The following is a 14,794-nucleotide window of genomic DNA, read 5'->3' as shown; positions in this document are numbered from 1 at the left end:
ACTTGGAAGTGGGGCACAGCTAAGGAACAAATAGCAAGTAACTTGCTATTGTTAAAGATGCTATATAAATGCATGCTATATAAATGCCTGTTGTTGTTAGCGCAGAGATTTTAAAATCTCTAAAAGTAGAAGCGTAAATGATGATTTATCACTTCTTAGTCGACAGAAGGAAGAAATTTACATGTGGCAGCAGCAGCAGTTAAAGTTTTTGATTATGAACTAATTATTTTTTAACACTTTGCTAGTTTAATTATTTGCTTTGGAGTACTAATCATCACACAACTTAAATAAAGCAATTTAAAATCTGAGGCACATGAAGTTACTGGAGTTTATAAAACTTAAAGATCAAAGTGCATTGCATCTATAGCATTGTGTATAGAAATTCATTTGTGCTTATTAAGTGCCAACAGGAATATAACCTCTGTTTTAATATTTACAGATGAAATGTGTTTTTATGTGAATTATTTTGCAATGGATTTTTCAAAAGCAGTGACATTGTCACAACTGAAAGATTTTTAGTGAAAAAAATTCTAATTATTAAGTATGAATTTTCACATTTGTAATACAACAGAAATTGAGACAGATGCCAGCTTTCTCAGTACACTGGAGGCTTACAATGGGAAAAGAGGAAACATTGCATAATGGGACATCCTGCACCTGTAGATGACCTCATTCAGTATGCAATATACAATGCAGAATGCAGATTATATGCATAGCAGAAGGCAAATGGCTGGGTGGAGTGGGTAAAACTGCAGCTTATCAAACAAAACACAGTAGACTCAGCTACAAACTGAAGTGTATTGCAGTAAAGCAAAAATGAGTGTCTGTGATAGCTGGTGAGAGAATGGCTGAACCGACTGATATTCCTAGCAGTCTCTGTGTCCCAGAAGTAGGACTTTTAGCTGCTTTAAAATGGAGCAGAAACGTAAAGGGACAAGGACAATTGAAACAGAAGATAAAAGACCTACCTGCACTTTTGAAAAATGGATTGAACCTCAAGAAGAAGCAGGCCGATGTGGTAAATTCTACAATGTATTAAATATTAGCATAATTCAGGACAGATTTGCTTACTAGTAGTGAGAAGATGTGCTATACTGCTCTTTATATGATTGGATAGTCATTTAATATACAGTCTGGAAGGTACAAGATGAAGCATTATGTTGAACAGCTTAATATTAAACAGATATAATTGTAACAGGTATCAAATCTTTATAAATAGATTATTTGCTATTAACGGTGGAACATATAGTAAATGCAAGCTGAGGTGAATAAGGAGCTTTTTTTTTAGTTTTAATCTCCAGTGACTTACTGTTTTGAGACAAGATTTACAATCTTGTCACAACAGTTTGAAACTGTCAGGAGAGTTTGATTGCTCTATTAATTTGAACCATAACATATCTACACACCAGTCATTTAAAATCTTATTCATTCCAAAAAACAAAATGTAACTAATTGTAGTTTCACATGTTACACAACCAAACGGCTCATTCAGTAATGTACGCATAAATATTTCTGTGAAAAATTGTCTGGGAGAAATTAGTGAGCTAAATTTGAAATAGAAAGGAATTGAAAGGACAATAAAATTGAAGGGAGCTTAAACATATATCATCTTAACTATTAGATTGTGTTACAGTATATTACACAGTGTAATATCTGGTCAAGGTATTTAATAAGAATGGATCACCTGAATGGAAAGTTTCCTTGGTTTTCCATTTGCAGCAAAATTGCAACATCTTTCTTTATACTAGTATTTACAATTTTATTGCATACAAAAAAAACTGTAATTGCATGTTATACCTATCTTATCAATTGGTAACAATAATATAGTGTTGCAAACAACTACAATGATATGTGGCTGGTCAAAAGATATTATATGCAAATTATTTCCCTTGTTACATTTTTATTACTTAAAATCCTGGTGATGTGAGGGATTGGGTGGTAAAGTTGCAGACTCCTTCAACTTTGGAGACATTGATTTGAATCTAGCACAAACTGATAGGTTGGCAAAGCTTTCAGCTGCACTAATTGGTAATCTCACTTGTGGAGACTGGTTGGTGTGAGGACTAAAAATCTTAAGGTTACAACACATTGTTCAGGCAGAATAAATGATCTGTGCCCCACTTCTAAGTGACTGTTCTATTCATTAGTTGCAAGTAACGTATTAAAGTTCATTTTACCACTTAGTCTCTTGCACCGGTTAAAGAGCAAGAAAAGTGTACCATGCAATGTGGGCCACAGCTAATACATTTAGAATAATGTCTGGTAACGTATCAGGAATCACCATGTCTGAGCCACTTTGATAGTACTAATGTGATCTGCCCAAGAACAGGTCCTCTACTCATTTCTCCATATTTCACATTCCTCTGCTTTTGTGTTCAGTTGCTGTTGGAACCTACCATTTTCAAGTTCAATGATGAGCAATATGCCTTTTATCTGTGTTATATCTAACTGGGGACAACAGTAGAAAACTTACTTTATTCCACATCACTGGCATTTTTGACTGTGATAACAAAAATATTATAAACAGGTGCATATTCATTTTTAAACTTCATAACTGTCAAAATCATGCTAGAATTTCAAACTAGTAGGATTACAATGAAGTACTCATGTTATCATATGATTTTCTTTGACTTAATACCTATCAAATGAAAAGGGTACTCAATATAGTGCATACCTTCCCAATGTTGCATTAACTCAATGTTATTATAATGTGCAGATCTTTCATGAGGCTTTTACTTGCCTGGTTGATGTTCTATAACTACAAATCTGAAAAAGAAAGATTTTTATTAAGAGCTTTCATCTCTATGAGGAGGCTTCCGGTCAATCTATATCCAACAAACTGTTCTGAAAACTCTGCTCACATTTTGACAGCTGCGACAAATTGCAGCACAGCTGTTGAGGTGATCCACAACATTCTAAAACAATCAACAGCATTCTGAATTAAACAACCCACAACATTCTTAAAAGAAAGTCAGTTTGCTCAATCTCTCAATGTTAATGGATCCTTAAAAGAAAATCCAGGATCCGGATCTGGATCCTCACCAAAAACTAATCAGTACTTCCTTAGACCATACCCTATCTGTGTATCAATTTTTGTTTCTTCACCCACCTTCAGTGACGGAGGTAACAAAAGCCCACGTGAAATTAATTTAAAATGTGACGTAGTGATAGAACACAAATACACAACATTGAACCAATAGCCATTTTATATTGTTTAATTTTCACTTGTGAGCTTGAGAAATGAAACCATTTTACAATGGACTTTTATGAAGCATCACTTACTTAACCATTTTCTATTAATTAGTTGATCATGTAACTGTACAAATAGGAATAGCAATAATTGTTCTTACAGCATACAGAAGTTTCTCCTCTTTGGGTGATGATGTAGCAAGTAATGCACCTTTTAATGTCAAAAGCCTTTTGTACACTTAACTTGCAGCTGCAGTAATTGCTCTGCCCCAATTTTTGTTCATCTTCATGATGTAGAATTTGGCCGTTGCCATATTGTCAGTGTGTTGTAATATAAAATTTGTAGGATCTTTGCTTACTTTAACAATGACACAGTGCTGACAAGTAAGCCTGAATATTATACAGGCAATTTCAATGAAATTTTGCAGAAAATATTTTTACTGATCATTGAATGCAATGTTTATAAATAAATTATTGTGTTCCTACTGTTACTTAATAACATTGCAGACAATTATAAATGGTCAAATAAAGTATTTTTTACAAAATGGATCAGTTCATTGAAATTGTATAAGCCAGTGCCCTTATTGTGACTTTACCTATAAATTGTAGTTTGTCAAGCAGTAACGTTAGAAATCATTGAATATTCTTTTGATGAGATTTGGTATGTATGTGGTCAAATCGTTAGCTTGCAGCTTTCTGCTTAGAAAATGTGTATTTCAGTGTAGTCCATTGAGTTTGACTGCTAAATATACATGTATCACTATTAATGACAAAATATTTTGAATTATTTTATCATATGGCTTTAAATGGGCAATTATTACACTAAATTTACGTGAAAAAGTGATTCCTGATGGTTCAAGCATGAACATGTACTGACTGCCTTCCAGAGGTCATGATCCAGTTTTAGGGCAATCAGACTTATATACAAAGCTGCATTCCTTGATTGGATAGATTTCATCAGCTTCCAGCTAAATGGAATACGGTTGGTAGCATGGCTGCCCTTGAGAATTGAAAAACAGGAACTGTTCGTTACAGTTCCCCTCCCCCGCCTATCATGTTTTCTATTGTCTAATAAAAAGAATGGTATGCATGGTGCTCATGAAGAGGTTGTTACCCAGCCCTCAGGATGTGTAATCGGAAGTTGTCTAATAATAGAAATTAAAATCAGAATTAGGTGAGAAAAAAAATGGAGGGATCTGGGTTGAGTCATGGATTAGAGTGTTGCCACTCATGCTTGGAGCCTGGGATCTAGCCTGTGTAAACTTCTCACTGATGAAACTGGTTTCTGACTGGACAGGCCATACAATGGGCTTGGAGAACATTGTTAAAGTAGAAACAAAAACAAAAATATCTCAACAGGTCTGACAGCATCTGTGGAGACGAACACAGTCAACGTTTCGAGTCCGTATGAATCATCAGCAGAACTAAAAAAAATAGAAATGAGGTGGAATATAAGCTGGTTGAAGGGGGGTGGGACAGGTAGAGCTGGATAGAGGGCCAGTGACAGGTGGAGGCAAAGAAGAGATTGCCAAAGATGTTATAGACAAAAGGACAAAAGGGTATTGATGGTGGTGATATTAGCTAAGGAATGTGCTAATTATGACACTAAGGGTAGAAAGCAGGACGAGCAAGTGACAGATGGCCCTAGTGGGGGTGGGGCGGGGGGGAAGGGATTGAAATAGGCTAAGAGGTAGTGATAAAATAATGGATGGAAATACATTTAAAAATAATGGAAATAGGTGGGAAAAGAAAAAAATATATAAAAAATTATAAATTATTGGAAAAAGGGGGATCAGAAGGGGTTGGGGTTGGAGGAGAGAGTTCAGCATTTAAAGTTGCTGAACTCAGTATTAAGTCCGGAAGGCTGTAAAGTGCCTAGTCGGAAGATGAGGTGCTGTTCCTCCAGTTTGCGTTGAGCTTCACTAGAACATTGCAGCCTGGGATCCAGCCTGTGTAAACTTCTCACTGATGAAACTGGTTTCTGACTGGACAGACCATACAATGGCCTTGGAGAACATTGTTAAAATAGAAACAAAAACAAAAATACCTCAACAGGTCTGACAGCATCTGTGGAGAGGAACACAGTCAACGTTTCGAGCCCGTATGAATCTTCTTCAGAACTAAGAAATATAGAAATGAGGTGGAATATAAGCTGATGTTTAACATGGAGGAGTACTGATTCAACAGACGTTAGTAAGGAGGACTTTGCAGGGTCAACTGGACTGGGTGTACCATTGTCACCTCTGTTGCCTAAGTTGATGCTGTGTAGTCCATCCAGTTTTACTCTTATTCAACTTTTGTGTAGCAACTAGATGCAACTGAATGGCTTGCTAGGCTATTTCAGAGGGCAGTTAAGAAAGCTGTAGGCCTGGAGTCAGTTATATGCCAGACCAGGTAAGGATGGCAGATTTCCTTCCTTAAAGGACATTAATGAACCAGATGGGTTTTTATGACATTCTAGCAGCTTCATAATCATTGTTACTGAGATGAGCTTTTTCTTTTCCCCATTCCAGATATATAATTTAATTCTACATTGTTGGAACAAAACAGGACTGGCTTTAATTTGCTGTAGGAATGAATCTAATCCAGGCTCAATTAAATAGGACTCTTGCATTGCTACAGACAGGCACTAACTTTCTCTGGCAAGTTTAACCTGTATTTAGCATGCAAGTACAGCAACTTCACACCACCCAATCATGAACCAGACAGCTAGATACCATTTTGTGAAGCTAATGGCAGAGCGAAGCAGCTCAGGCACCAGATTTTGTATTTCTGTGTTTAATCATGCATCTGCCTGAAGTTCCTATAGTTTGTTTTTAACCTATAAATAATAGAGTGCCATTAACCTCTCCGTTATTTAAACAGCAAACTATGGGTCATGTTTTTTTTACTCAATAAATGACCTATACTGTACAAGATGTAGAATTGTAGTGCAGCACAAGGTTACTGACATGGCCTACCTCAATCAACACAGCTTTAAAATAATGAGGGCAAGATCATTAGCAAAATAGTTCTCATAGTTGGGAACATAGGAAATAGGAGCAGGAGTAGGTCATTCGTCCCCTTGAGCCTGCTCAACCATCCAACTAGATCATGGCTGATCATCCACCTCAAGAGCATTTTCCTGCACTACCTCCTTGTCCCATAATATCTTTAATGGTTAGAAATCCATCGATTTTTGTCTTGAACATACTTAATGACTGAGCCTCCACAGTCCTCTGGTATAGAGAATTCCAAAGATTCACCACCTTCTGATTGAAGAAATTCCTCCTCATCTCAGTCCTAAATGGTCTTCCTCTTATTCTGAGATTGTATCCCCTGGTTCTAGGCCCCCCAGTCAGAAACATTCTTCCTGCATCTACCCTGTCGAGCCCTGTAAGAATTTTGTATGCTTCAATGAGATCACCTCTCATTCTTCTAAACTCAAGAGAATACTGGTCCAGTCTCATCAATATCTCTCATAGAACAATCCCACCATCCCAGGGACCAGTCTGGTCAAATTTCGTTGCACTCCCTCTATGGAAAGTATATCCTTCCTTAGGTAAGGAGACCAAAACAGTACGCAAGACTCTAGGTGTGGTCTCATCAAGGCTGTATACAATTGCAGCAAGACTTTACTCCTGCACTCAAATCATCTTGCAATAAAGACCAACATACCATTTGCCTTCATAATTGCTTGATGCACCTGCATGTTAGCTTTCAGTCACTTATGGGGGCTTGGCCTAAATAGCCAAGTGGTTATGGTACTGGGTTTGTAACCCCAAGATCAAGAGTTCAAATCTCACAATGGCAAACTATGAAACAATGTAACTTCATCTGAATAGGAACAGATGGAAACGTGTTTGTACTCGAAAGAGTTACAGATCAGCTAGGGACAACAGGCTTCCTTCTAAAAAAGTGTGGCATTGGTGGTTCAGTGGTAGAATTCTTGCCTGCCACGCGGGAGGCCTGGGTTCGATTCCTGGCCACCGCAAGGCTCCTTTAGCTTGGCCTAAATAGCCAAGTGGTTATGGTACTGGGTTTGTAACCCCATGATCAAGAGTTCAAATCTCACAATGGCAAACTATGAAACAATGTAACTTCATCTGAAACAGATGGAAACAGGTTTACTCAAAAGAGTATCAAGAGTTCAAATCTCACAATGGCAAACTATGAAACAATGTAACTTCATCTGAATAGGAACAGATGGAAACATGTTTGTTCTCAAAAGAGGTTTCAGTCACTTATGAACAAGGGCACCCAAGTCCCTTTGGATATCAACACTTTACAATCTTTCATCATATAAGAACTACAACAGCATAACTGATGGGTCAAATGGCCTCCTTCTGCACTATATGATTTTCTGAGGAAAACAACATTTATTCTGTAAAAGTATAAAAACAAGCCATCTTGCTTTTCATTACGGCAAAACTTTAAAAGGGTCCACAATGTTCCTAGACGCGTAATTTTCATTACTCCTGAGAAACTATGCTGAGCAATATTAAAAGTTCATAGTTTAGGAATTAAAGATGGTTACATGAAATTGCTGCAGTTTTATGACTTTTTCTGCATATGGGATATATTATACTCTGGGTGTGAATGGTAATGAAAAAATATGACTCAACATGAGCAAAATTAGCAATATAATTTTCTTCCATTATTATCTTTTATTTCTAATTTTATTTATTCCCTATTGCAGAAAGACATTTACTTATTAGAGATTTTAAAGGCTTAAATGTTGTGTGTGGGGGTATGAAAATAAATGGAAATATGTATTCTGAACTCCCATTCAGAACAGATGTTCATTATAACAAGAACATGAAAGCAAATGAAAACCTGAACTTGACATATATTAACAATCTAGATTTCGTTCTGGAGGGAAAAATTTCGACATTTGCAGATGAAACAAAACTTGGAAGTATTTTGAACTGTGAGGAGGATAGCAATAGGGAAAGATTTTCCAGTTACACAAAATGTATCAGACTGAGTGTGCATTTATAGACTCCATCAAGGCAAACAAGAGAAGCAATTTGGATCATTCTGATTGAATCTGGATGAAGAAAATAGTCTTGATAATTTACCACAGCATCCATGTCTTCAGAATTGTTGTACACAAATCTCTTCATATGACTAGATTGTACAGATTTAGATTTGGATGGGGTATGTGGAAATCCTGACCTGTTTAAAAGGGATGGATTAAACCCAAGTAAATGAGGAATAAAGAATGGAATTCAATTTCATTGGGAAATATTTAAAATAGGATAAGAAAATATACTGAATCATACATACGTAGAATGGGCATAGCACAGAAGGAGGCCATTTGGCCCTTCATATCTGTGCCAGCTCTCTGCAAGAGCAAGAGTGAGTCCCAGCCCACTGCCCTTTCTCCATAGCCCTGTTCATTTCTCTTCAGATGCTTATTCAGTTGTATCTGCCTCCACCAATTCTCAGGCAGTGAATTCTGATTCTAACCACATGCTGTGTAAAAAGGCTGTTCCTCATGTTGCTGTTGGTTCTTTTACCAATCACCTTAAATTGGTGTCCTCTGGTTTCAACTCTTCTGCCAATGGGAATAGTTCTATCTACTCTACTGACTCCGTGAAAATCTTACCCTATTGCTATCCTCCTCACAGTTCAAAATACTTCCAAGTTTTGTCTCATCTGCAAATGTTGAAATTTTTCCCTCCAAAACGAAATCTAGATTGTTAATATATGTCAAGAAAAGCAATGGGCCTAACACCTTCCCCACAGTATACCTTTCTGCACTCTGTAAAATCGTTGACCATTACTGCCTGTTTCCTGTCACTCAGCCAATTTCATATGCATGCTACCACTGCCACTTTTATTCCCTGGGCTTCAATTTTGCGGTGAAGCCTATTAAGTGGCACTTTATCAAAGGCTTTTGGAAGTCGATTTACTGCATGCCAATGGCATTACTCTCAGCAGCCATCTCGGTTACCTCTTCAAACAACACAAGCAAGTTCATGGAACATGATTAGCCTTTAACAGATCTGTGCTGGTTTTCCTTTATTAATCCACCTTGTCCAAATGACTGTTAAATTTATCATGCACTATTGGGCAGAACTTTCTGGCCCCGCCCGACACTGGGATCGTCCAGTTTCGCCGAAAATCAATGGGCTCTGGTTGTTCCGCCGAATCTCCTGCAGTGGGTCCCACCACGAAGGGGCCGGAAAATCCCGGCCATTGTCTCTAACGGTGTTCTTACCACTGACGTTAAATTGACTGGCCTGTAGTTCCTGGGTTTTTCTTTGCACATTTTTTGAACAAGGGTGTAACCTTTGCAATTTTCTGGTTCTCTGACACCACTCTTGTCTCAACGAAGGATTGGAAGATTATGACCAGTGCCCCCACAATTTCCACCATTACTTCTATTAGCATCCTAGAATGGAGCCCATCCGATCCTGGTGACTTATCAACGTTAATTACAACGAGCCTTTCTAAAACCTCCTCTTTATTAACTTTTAGCCCATCCAGAATCTCAATTTCCTTCTCTTTCATTATGACTTGGGCAGTATTGTCTTCCTTGGTAAAGACAAATGCAAAGTAGTAGTCATGCCTTCAGTGTCCATGTGTAGATCCCTTTATGGTCAATAATCTGCCCCATTCCACCTCCTCCCACCACCCCCTTACTACCCTATTTATATATTTATAGGAAATTTTTGAATTCCCTTTTATACTAGTCGTCAGCCTCTTCTCATACTCCTGATTCAAACCTGGAACGTTAACTTTGCTCCTATCTCCATAGACACTGCCTAACCTGCTGAATATTCCCAGCATTTTCTGTTTTTATAACTTGTTTTAATGGTTTTGTTTGCTTTAAATCCTCTTGTCATTTGAATTAACCCAGCAGGAAACCCAAAGGGATTTATCTGCTCAGGTCAGGGTTGAAATCAGAGTCAGGGCCCAATGACAGGCCTGAACCAATTTCTCTCCCAAAGTCCATTAAACTATAGCTAAGGGTGTCTCAAATAACACCTGATACAACATGCATCAGAACATTGTCACTATTTTGCTCCTTAAACATTCATCAAACAACTGAAGGCGAAGCATTTGTATAAGGGCAAATTTACAAGACATAAGTACCAGGCATTGTCTACCTCCAACCAGAGAGAACCTAACCACCTCTACTTGACGTTCAATGGCATTTTCATTGCTGAATCCCCCATCATCGATATCCTGAGTGTCACCATTAACAAGAAACTTAACTGGACCAGCCATATAAATACTGTGGTTACAAAAGCAGGTCAGAGGCTGGGAATTCTATGGCAACAAGCTCAGCTCTTGACTCCCTAATTCCAACATGTACAAGGTACAATTCAGGAGTGTGATGGAATACTCTCCACTTGTCTGGATGAATGCAGCTCCAACAACACTCAGGCAGCATGACACTATCCAGGTCAAAACTTGACTGGCATGTTAAACATTCATTCCCTCCACTGCTGATGCACAGTGGCAGCAGCGTGTACCATTTACAACATGGCTTCCTAAACTGTGGGTTGTGACCCCCAGTGGAGTTGCGAGATGAAATTATGTGGTCATGAGCTCTGAAGCAGCAATGACTGCCGTGAAGGTCAGACTGAATGCTAACAGCTCCTTAAAACTTTAATCTCATATAGCTCCTCACAATCTCACAGGTCTCTTCCCTCTTTGTTCTCACAAATCTCCCCCTTTCGCTCTCAGAAATCTCTCCCCTTACCCTCTCAAAATTCTGGAACTCCCTCCCTAACAGAACTGTGGGTGCACCTACACCACATGGACTGCAGCAGTTCAAGCAGATAGCTCACCATTACTTTCTTAAGGGCAATTAGAGATGAGCAATAAATGCTGGCCTTGCCAGCAAGGCTCAAATGCCATAATTGAATAAAAAGAAATGATAAATTACAGTAAGTTGGTGTAGGGGCTGGATTTTAAGGAGCCCACCACAGCAGGCAAGATGGCGGAAGCAAAGAATTGTGTGAGAGGCCACACATCAGAATACCAGCGGTAGGAAAACAGTTTTCAATTATTTCAGCAGCAGGAAGGTAAAGATTTGGGAAATTCACCCATTAGTGGCAGAAGCTTCATTTTTACAGACAATGGCCCACTTGGGTATAATTTAAATGTTATTTGCCAGGATTTAATGCAGCCTTCCCAGTTTAGTGAAACTGACAAGAGTCTGTCATGCCTTCAATAACCCGCCATTGAATGTTGCCGACTTAATTATAGCTTACCTGACTCACTGGGAGTGTCTTTTTGACTTGCAGGAAAGTGAATTACGGGGCACTGGAATGATTTTGGAGAAGATTCCTCTGTTAAAACTTGATTATCTTACACTCTGAGGGGCAGAGCCTCAGGCAGAAAGTGCAGAATGCACAAGTTTTGGGTCCAAAAATTAAAGGGGCAGTGCACAACCAAGCTGAAGATGGGCCGCTCATTAAAGTAGTGTCACGTATCTGAGTCTCTAAGGGAGGACACTTCAAAGGCTGCCTTTAATGAATGGGAGATGTTGTGGCATCATGGGAATACATAGAAACACAGAAAATAGGAGCCTGCTCCGCCTTTCATCATGATCATGGCTGATCATCCACCCCATCCTTATTCACCCTTGAGTGCTGGAGGGGATGCAAGATGTGGATGAACACAAGGACAAGTGCAGACCTCCCAACAGCAACAACAAGATTAAGCACAACAACAAGAGGCCAGACAGCAAGGCAGAGGCAGAGAGAAGCCCCAACACATCTGAGAGCTTACAGGGCCAGGGTGGCACACCTACAAATGTCAAAGAGACAGTGCCTGCAGATACTATGCCTCTCCAGGGAGACAGTCACAGGACTCTGCGCCTGAATGCAGTCCTCGGGGATACAGTGGGCACCTGATGCCTATGGTGGAAGCTCGTGTGGACCATAAATACTGGTATAGACCAGTTGGGCATGTGACCTGTTTCTGAGTTGTAGATGGTTTGGAGTGATTTGCAGGAGCTTGTGGGTGGGGGTGTTAAATCCAGGGAAATCGATAGCATGTTAGCAAATCAGCTCCAACTCACTGACTTCCGTATTTAACTGTAGTGTAATAAGTTGCATGCAAGCAATCTCCTCAGGAGAGGCAGGTTGTCAATTTCAATACGTTATTCACTCAGTTAGACGGATATTAACATTGGCAGGTCTTGCAGTCAGCTGCCCACAATTCAGTAGACAGGCAGTTGATGGTTGGTTTACCAGAGCGGGCAATTGTGTTAACTTTGCCATCAATGATCCCAGTCAAGATGAGTGGGCATTAGGGTTTGTGTCTCAAACCGGCTTCCCATAGGTGCAACTATACTCATGTAGCAATTAAGGCACCCTCAGACCACCCAGGAGTGTTCATGAAAACAAAGGTGTAGCTGGTGTGCAACCACAAACCGATATTTACACAGATGCGTGCAAGATTTTCAGACAGTTCCCAGAACTCTTCTACCCTGTGGCAGTGCACCCTTGCTAATTACTTCGCACCTCAAAACAGACTTATTGGCTGGGATTTTCCAGCCCTGCTATGGTGGGACCCACTGCAGGAAATTTGGCAGCCCAGCCGAAAGTTCATTGACTTCTTGCGGGACCGGAAGAACCTGGGTGGCAGGTGGGGCTGGAAAATCCCGCCCGTCATTTGGCTGCTTGGAAACGAGTGGTAACCACTTTAAAATGGTTGATGAACCCATGAGGAACCCAACCAATGAGTCCCAGGAGTGTACAAAGAAAGGTATATGACCACCAGATGTGTCATTGAACAAAACATCGAAATGAAGAATATGGGCTTCAGGTGCCTGGACAAATCTGAAGTCATCCTTCAGTACACAACAGCCAGGATCTCCAGAATGGTTGTGTGCTGCACTTCACAAAATATTGCACAGCAGTGAGGTTTGAACCTTCAGGAGGAACAAGACACAGGGCATAGAGCCTCTTTGGATGATTCCAAGGAGGAGCGGGAGAAGACAAGTGCACAAAAACACAAGACGTAGAAGCAGGATTAGACCATATGGCCCAAGGAGCCTACTCTGCCATTTAGTATGATCATGGCTGACCTTGGGCATCAGCTCCACTTTCCTGACCACTCCCTTGATTCCCTGAGAGACCAAAAATTTGTCTGCCTCAGCAATGATGGAGCACCCACAATCCTCTGGGGTAGCGAATTCCAAAGGCTTACAACCCTTTGAGTGAAGAAATTTCTCCTCCTCTCAGTCCTAAATGGAGGAGGCATTGGGCCAAGGCATACCCTCATTAGGTTGCACCAGTCCACCCATTTGACAGCCACATGCACAAGCCTCTTTAGTCCCCTTGCCCCAGCACAAACCAATCCTGCAAATGACCAAACATCCCTTTCACAGCTCCCCGTTGCTTGGTGTCAATTCTTGTCTTACCATTCATTCATCACAAGTGAAAAGACCACATGCCAGGCAACAACCAAAAATGGGAAAGGTGGGAAAGTGGTAAAAATAAGTAATATTTTTGTTGTTCAAAAATTAAACAGAAACTTAACATTCTAATGTTGTGTAACCCATCTCGGTGCGTACCCTTGTACGACAACAAATCTTAACTCTGCCTTTTTCCAGCACTTCTACATGGTGTAAGTCCCGTGGTTCCAGTAGACTCAGAGGTAGGCAGCTCAAATCCCTGCCTAGCTGTTGAGATGTTCTTAGCTGTTGTCCTCTGGGTTTTGGGACCCCTGAAGACCCTGTCAAAAACTGATCCACCTGCATCTGCTCAGACTGGCCATTGGTTCAGGAAGCAGCATGTGGCAATGTGCTTTGAGCTGCATCTTCACCTCCGTGTCCCCTTTACCATCAACCCTGTCATGACCCTCCTTGCTAGCAATGAGCTGGAGAGCACTTTGCTGTAGTTCATTAGATGATGAACGGCCAAGGCTAGAGTAACATTCATCCTTTTTAAGGTGGCATTCAGATTGTGCAAGCCATTGGTGACAGCCTGCATGCACTTGTTCAATTGTCATGTTTGATGCTCCATGTAGAAAGCCCCTGTTACCATGGACGACAACATCATTGCAAAGGCTGTGACATCATGCCACATGTGCTTGAGATGGACTCCTCTAATCCCTCCGTCAGTGTGCATGGTGCAACTGGAAAACCTGTCAGTTCATCACACTCTTTGCCACTGCTGCAAAAGTATCCTGTTCATAGACAGCCCCCGAGGTACAGCATCTGTGTTCAACTGAGGAGAGCTCAGAGCATCCTGTGCCCACTGACATGGACTTTCTACTGCTGTCCCTGTCTCTCTTGAGCCTTTGCCCATTTGTGATGTGTGGGACACCAGGCAAAAAGCCAGTTGTCTGCCTTACCGCTGTCACTGAAGTGTTAATATTTGAGTTGTTGCATGGTCTACATGAATCCTGTGATGATGCACCCCCAGAGTGAGTGAACTCCTCTGAGAAGTCATCATAACCTCATGTACCACATCCTGCAGGGTGTTTGACAGCCCTGTGGGAGATTAAGAACAATATTTTAAGTGATCATGGGCTGAATAATACAGTCACGGGCTGTTGGTGGGTCCTGCACCCGGCAGACAGCAGCATTCCGACTCTCAAGCCCACTTTCAGCACGTGCCCGATAATACGTTAATTGCCAGCAATTAGCGGCAAG

At 40.4% G+C, this 14,794-nt stretch overlaps 1 protein-coding gene across 1 annotated transcript in view; it reads left to right on the top strand.

Moving 5' to 3' along the window:
- Positions 1 to 738: 738 nt before the first annotated feature.
- rapgef5a (Rap guanine nucleotide exchange factor (GEF) 5a) overlaps positions 739 to 14,794 on the top strand; it is a 267,567-nt gene continuing 253,511 nt past the window's right edge. Inside the window, exon 1 of the mRNA XM_041183142.1 lies at positions 739 to 1,018. Within this exon, the coding sequence (XP_041039076.1) occupies positions 845 to 1,018 (174 nt within the window). The 5' untranslated portion in view covers positions 739 to 844. The remainder of the gene's footprint in view (positions 1,019 to 14,794) is intronic.

The sequence above is a fragment of the Carcharodon carcharias genome, chromosome 3 (assembly GCF_017639515.1).
Source record: "Carcharodon carcharias isolate sCarCar2 chromosome 3, sCarCar2.pri, whole genome shotgun sequence".
NCBI classification, from domain to species: domain Eukaryota; kingdom Metazoa; phylum Chordata; class Chondrichthyes; order Lamniformes; family Lamnidae; genus Carcharodon; species Carcharodon carcharias.
This window is presented reverse-complemented; position numbering and strand designations above follow the sequence as displayed.